A 6,977-nucleotide genomic window follows, 5' to 3' on the forward strand; every position below is an offset into this window, starting at 1 on the left:
CTTGCGAGGTCACTGACTTTAATATGACAGGCTCAAGTTGTGCTGCCTTCAGGTGTCGTCGGGAATTTTGCCTTTTCGACTCCTGAACTTTACGAGTACTGTACTTTAGTGCATTTTTTCAGGTACTTGTACTGGAGTGATTGTAGTGATTGAACTGGCTGATTTATAGACCTAATTCTGCTCCGCTACAATTCAATGGGGAATATTATACATTTTACTCCACAACATTTATCTGATAATAGTCTTTACTTTTTTTTAATGACTAATGTGTTTTAGTAGTGTCTTGCATCATATAGTGCAACAATAACAACCAAGATGACCACAAGTCATGACATATCCATAAATACAAAAAGAAAAAAATTAATTTCCATGACTAAAAAGTATTATTAAGATGACTTAATGTCCTCTGTCTTACTTCTCATGCATTTTCTATAAATCTACCAATTACTTTGCAGATTAAGATGAATTATACCCTATAAAATATTATCAACAAATTAATTATAATTATTAGTATTATAATGGATAAAGATACGATTTGTTTTGCAAGCTACCTAGGCAGTAAAAAGCTAATAAATAAGCTCAACCTTTACCAGATGCAACATTAAAGTAATGTACAAATGAATGCATTAATAACACTAATTCAATAATATACATTATTCAGAAATTCTGCATCAATTCTGCATAATGAGCAGAGTAATTTTCACTTTTTGTTCTTTAAGTCGTCCTACAGCTTGATGCCAATACTTACGTACCATTTCCTTAGTTTAAGTGACATTTTGAAAGCATGACTTTTACTTGTAACAGAGTATTTCTACTTGGTGTCACTGCTGCTGCTGTTAATGAAGTATAAGATCTACTTCCCACCACTGGTAAAATAATGCCTGATGTTTAGCACAATAAGTACTAAACTAGAGTACTAAAGTAGCTCTGCAATATTTGAAATTTAAAAAAAATCCATGATTAGAAGTTTGGATACTAGGCAGATGTGTTACCAATGACCAAACGTGGCATATTTTTAAAGAGGATATCTTATTTACCAGGGGCACTTGAAAGCAGCAGTGGGTCAGTTGGCTGTATATTACAAGTGACAGCTGCAACATGATGTGGTGTACATTATGTTGCAGCTGTCACTTGACTGACAGTTACAGTAGCCAATCAGGGGCTAGAAATGGGTTTTGAAAGCAGAGTTGTGCCACTTTTTAGTGTCAGGTAGTAAAAATGTAACGTTTTGTTACAACAATATTCAGTATTATGAATGAAACAAATCAACAGCTGTACTTCTCGGTGAAGAAGCCATCATGTAACGTGACACCTGTCACTAATTATTCAGGGGTATTTAAAGCCTTTCACCTGTTGTGTAACAACACATGATCGGCCAGCAATCTCTCAGTTTATTATTATGATCATTACCAGCTGAATATGTTCAGGACATTCTATCAATGGCTTAACTGATAACTAACTGAACTTACTGATAGCTTATGAACTGTCTGAGCAAGAACAAATGTTATTGAGACACATAAAAGGGAGTTAAACGTGAGTACATTTAAAAGTGTGTTTAACAGGTTATTTTTGAACATCTTATATACATAATATGCTAAAGATATTAAAAACACACAAAAATGTATTAACCAGGAAAATCTATACGCCAACAGGTGATTTAAAAGCTTATTAGTGTGTGATGAAGACTATGTGATGTGAAGTGTTTTTCATAGACAAATAATGAATAACAAAGAATAAATGCAAAATAGTGACCATTAAATTTTTTTTGTGTGCACACAACCTTTTGTGATTTTTTTCAGGACCGCCTGATGAAAAATCAGAGTTGTAGAATATATATATCTGATGGTTAGGCGGACTGATATATTATAAATAAATAATAAATACACAAATCAATTCAGTATTCATATATTTAAATCTCAATTAATTCATTTATTTATGGAGATAATTAATCATCAAAGTATGTGTGTGTGTGTGTGTGTGTCTCTGTGTGTATTATATATATATTTCATTTATTAAAGCATTTTAATTAAATTATATATTAATTAAGCATTGCATTATATATTTATTTTTTAATTCATTTAGTTAAGGATTTAATTATAAAAATGAATCATGTATTTGTATACATAGTATGGAGTATAGTCTCTAAATAGCTCATCCTCAAAGCTATTTAGAGACCATCATCATGTGGCGGCACTGTGTGGACATTTCTTGATGGTCTTCATGGTATAGTTTTTAGCCTTTAGTTATGTACACAAAACACTGATCATTGCATTTGGAGAGTTTCTTGGTGTTAAAATCCTGTTTATTTAGCTTCTTATGGTCAACAGCATCAATGTCAAGAAGGAACATAAATAACACAGAAGGCACAGCAGTGTGTTAACAAATAACAGTGAATTATACAGTACAGTTTCATTATTTCATATTGTCTAAAGGCCTAAAGAAAAAATAATTTTATAGGGCAGATCATGCACACATATAAATATAATGACAGCAACATCAAATCATTGCATGGCCAATGTAGATGAGGAATACGGTTATTTTGAAAGGCAAAAGATTACTTTGAGTAAAACCCTGATTTGCATCAAAATGACACAAAATGGCATAAAAAGGCAAATCACTTTGAAGACATTTCTTCAAAATCATCGTGAGTTACACACTCTTTGATGGGCGAGGCAGCACCAGCTTCAGCCCAATGTCAACCACACATGAAGGCATGTAAGACAGGGGGATCCAGACAAGCTTGGCATCCCAGCCGGGGCTGTATCTGGTGCGTGGGTAGGCAGCAGTCAGAGCGTGCTCCATGCAGCTGGTCACCTTGGTCAGGTCAGTATCGCAGACAGTATTCATGATCAAACGCTGGACTTTGATGTCTGCAAAAGCAAGTGCATAAATCAATCATTTAGCTTAAGTGTATATGTCTTTACAACAACTCCAAGTGTATGTTTGATAGACTGATATGAATGACATTTAAAAGTCAAGGTGTATTTTAACAGTGTCTGTAACCACAGTGTTATGTCTTTTTTAATGTATGATTAAGTTAATTATTATTCATAATTTCGAAAAATAGCAATGCTTTCCGCATTTTGGTATTGATTTCTATAATGGAAATCTTCATGATAAAAGGCTCTCAGGTATTCTGTTTTGAATTCAAATATCCCTATATATATGTATATATATATATATATATATATATATACACACACATATATATATATATGTGTATATATATATATATATATATATATATAGATAGATAGATAGATAGATAGATATGTGTGTGAGTGTGTGTGTGTGTGTGTGTGTGTGTGTGTGTGTGTGTGTCTCTGCTGAGTCAGCGCATGTGTTGGCATAATTTAACTATTTTTTTATTTATTTATAAACCCTTGGATTTAAACAACTCATATGTCTTTCAGCAATATTTCTGCTCATGTTTAAACCAAAACATATTTCAGAGTCTCATGCATTATATTATATCTGCTGATATGGTTGTGTTGCATTATTCAGACTGCCTGTCACAGAACCATTGGTTACTCTGGATGAGATAAGTTTAAAGCACCAGCTTTGAGCTGCTCCTTATCAGAGGTGGAAAACCAAAACTGACCTACAAAAAATATCTATAGGACTCTACTTCTGATTTGAATGTGAAAAAAATTGCAAACATAAAACAGATTATTGTGTCACGTTTCACAATACAGTTTGCATGATGAGTCCAAATGAAGATTAGCAGCAGTGTACTTACATTTATCAAGGTACTTGTCCCCATAGCTGGCTTGTACTTCAGGGCTGAGCTGGTTCCACAGGCGATGCAGCTCCCTCTCCAGGGGGTCGAGGCTTGTCACTGCGGTCTTGAAGAACCCCGGCTCAATGATGCACACATTGATTCCAAAGTAGTTTATATCTCTCCTGAAAATAGCATTATACATATAAAGTTCATAGTTTGATTTAAACAGAGCTTTAAAAACAAGTTTGTTTAACCACCTGCAACCTTTTGCATGACCCTTTTAAATAATAAATGGGCTTTGCAGACTAAGTGTAAGAAATGAAAACTCAACAATAGCATATCTAGTGAATAAATTCAGTAAGCCTGTCTGGCCTCATGGGTATATATTTATCTGCCTGGCATATGCTGAGGCAGTTTGTTTCATTTATTTTTGCAGTTTGTTGGCTGGAGTGGCATTTTATTGCTCTAAATATTTGTCTTTTATACAACACAACATATTTAATATAAAACCCTGTCTGCAAACCAAATCTCCCTCATGGGACAACGATGATATCAATATTATGACATGAATTGCTTTTTATTCTTATTATTAGAATATTGGCCTTTATAGAAGAGAAAAATTAGATTGTTGCTGCATCTCTCAGTCAATACCAATAAAAGCTAACTGGCTCTACAAAATACTTTCTCTGCGTTTAATAAAGTTTGTTACAGTCTGTTCTTATCTCACGCTGACAGGGTTGTGTAAGTCTTACCTGAGGCAGTCAGAGAAAGACTCCACTGCAAACTTGGAGATGCAGTATCCTCCACCGTTAGCAGCCACCCTGCCTAGCACTGATGCTACGTTTACAATACGGCCACGAGCCTTTTTGATGAGGGGCAGGAAGGTCATCGTCATGGCAATCACTCCATTCATGTTGACTTTCAGTGTGCTGTGGAAATCCTCCACTTTCATCCACTCTGAGGGACCCATGGGTAATGAGCGTCCAGCATTGTTCACAATACCCCAAAGCCCTACAAAAAAGGAAGCGAAAGACAAAAGGTGGAAGAACAAATTTTGTGTTTCACATCGACTTTGTGAAGTTTGACACAGTGAGTAGGATTTATCTGTTGCCATTTGTAAACACAACATTCAAAGTTGGCGCCTTGTTCCCGACTAAAGAACACCAGAAGCGCCCGCCCCCTGACCCGAGAAGATGTGAACCAACCCTAGATTCTCTCTCGTTTTGGAACAAGCTTGACCGCTTGCGTTCCTCCGCATGATATGTGTGAGAGAGAGGGATTATTTCTGCATGAGTTCATACATTGTTTTTATGAAAATAGTAGTGTTGGAAACGGCACTTCTTTTAAGTGTTCCATTAAAAGGATGCATACAAAAAATGTGTTCACCGAATCAATCAGGGCTCCCGCTCACTGACTGATCATGCCTAGACAGTTAATGGCAGTTCATGGCAGATGGTGATAGTTATGCATCTATAGAAGGAGAAGAAAAAGAAGACTGGAGGGAGGGGCGGGCTTGAGCAACTCCATGTTCACGCTACTTATTAGTTATGGTCTAGAAGAGGGGTAGGCAACCTGCGGCTCTGGAGCCACATGTGGCTCTTTTAGGCCTTCTACAGTGGCTCCATGTGGCTGTGACAAACAAATTATATGGTTATTTGTTTACATTCAAATTTTCATTTATCATTGGTGTCATTGGTGTCAATCTCTTATTTGCACTTGGGTCCTCCTCGCTGACAAAAACTTTAAAACATGCTCATCATGACCTATTATTAATGTTGGTAAGCTAATTAAGACTAAGGCTCAAAATAAGGTTTTGTGGCTCCATTCCGACATTTTTAACTTTTTTTTTTAAAACTATGGCTCTTTGGTTAGTAAAGGGAAAAAGATTAGATTAGAGAAAGATACACTAGACGGAAGATGAGTTCTTTTGAAGTTGAAAAATGAATGACTTTTTCTGAAAGTGATACGGTTCGGTTCATTGACCTTAACAATCCATTCATCAATGAACCATCACTACAAAATACTACTCATTGTGCCTTTAAGTGATGCAGCATCATCACTCACCGTTATCGCCAACCTCATTCTTGGTCCACTCCATTGCCTTCTGGATGCTGTCCAGACTGGTCACATCCAGCAGGACAGTCTTCAAATAAGGCCCTGCTGCCCTTTTCAGGTCATCAGCTCCCTTTTCCGTGAGACAGCCAGCCAGCACGTGAAAACCTCTACGGTCAAGCTTCTTACACAGCAGGTTGCCAAACCCAGAGTCACAGCCGGTCACAAAGACGTACTTGTCGGTGAACTTTTCAATCTCCAGGCTGTCTCTGTACAGCCACACAATAAACCACAACACCACGAAGGTTGCACTGATGTACAACCAAGCATTTTCCCTGAAAGACAAGAGAGAGGAGAAGTTTGGACAAGAATATAGGGATTTGACTTTGAGAAAATATTCTAGATATGTAAGGTTCAAAGGTTAGGCAACAGCTGCCAAATGACTGTCCAAAACATATTTTCTTACCCTAAAAGATCATAGACAAACTGCGTATCCATTCTGCTTCCAGGATTAGAAGTGGTTTTTGGTCACCTGAGGACTTAGCGCTGAAAAAACATGTTGAAACACGTTGTTGATGTTCTGATATGTCAAATCAGATTTTTCAGGAATGGAATGGAAAGTACAAATACAGACTCAGGAATCAACATAACAAAATCCCTGCTCAATTTCACAATATTTAAGGGTTTATTGAACCTATTTGATAACTACGGGACACAATAAGTTTGTTCACTGAGGGCCTTAGTAGAGGTTCTTGCTGTAATACAGGACTGCTCTGGGCACATGAGAAATCTTTGGATAATACTCTTATGGAAGAAAGAAAGGCATTTGTGATGGAGGGGGGGCCGTGAGGGAGAGGTGCATTGTTTTGAAGCATAATTTAATGCCCATGACGGAGCTGCTTAAGCTACTCTTTGCTGGAAACCAATTAGTTTTCTGGCTTATTAGTGAGAAAAAAGATACTTCTATGTTATCCGTGATATATAAATTGCCTGCAGGCTTAAATAAGATACAGTACCCCTACTGTTTATGTTGGCAAGGGGGCATTCATTAAAACAATTAAAACTAATGTAAAGGAAATTAAATTTTGTGTCACAACACTATTAAATACGTACTGAGAAATATACCTGAATAGCTCATATATTCATAAAGTCAATATAATTTAAACAGGTAAAACTTTCACTTAAAACTTCCATTATTGTTTGC

The 6,977-nt window shown here is 36.3% G+C and overlaps 1 protein-coding gene across 1 annotated transcript; it reads right to left on the reverse strand.

Annotated features, from left to right (window-relative positions):
- Positions 1 to 2,280: 2,280 nt before the first annotated feature.
- rdh5 (retinol dehydrogenase 5 (11-cis/9-cis)) lies at positions 2,281 to 6,271 on the reverse strand. The gene is made up of 5 exons (XM_059328859.1): positions 6,240 to 6,271; positions 5,786 to 6,108; positions 4,474 to 4,732; positions 3,740 to 3,903; positions 2,281 to 2,870 (listed from the first exon to the last, which is right to left on the reverse strand). The coding sequence occupies exons 1-5, from the start codon at positions 6,269 to 6,271 to the stop codon at positions 2,650 to 2,652; spliced, it is 999 nt and encodes a 332-aa protein (XP_059184842.1). The 3' UTR covers positions 2,281 to 2,649.
- Positions 6,272 to 6,977: the final 706 nt, after the last annotated feature.

The sequence above is a fragment of the Centropristis striata genome, chromosome 3 (genome assembly GCF_030273125.1).
Source record: "Centropristis striata isolate RG_2023a ecotype Rhode Island chromosome 3, C.striata_1.0, whole genome shotgun sequence".
Classification (NCBI taxonomy): Eukaryota; Metazoa; Chordata; class Actinopteri; order Perciformes; family Serranidae; genus Centropristis; species Centropristis striata.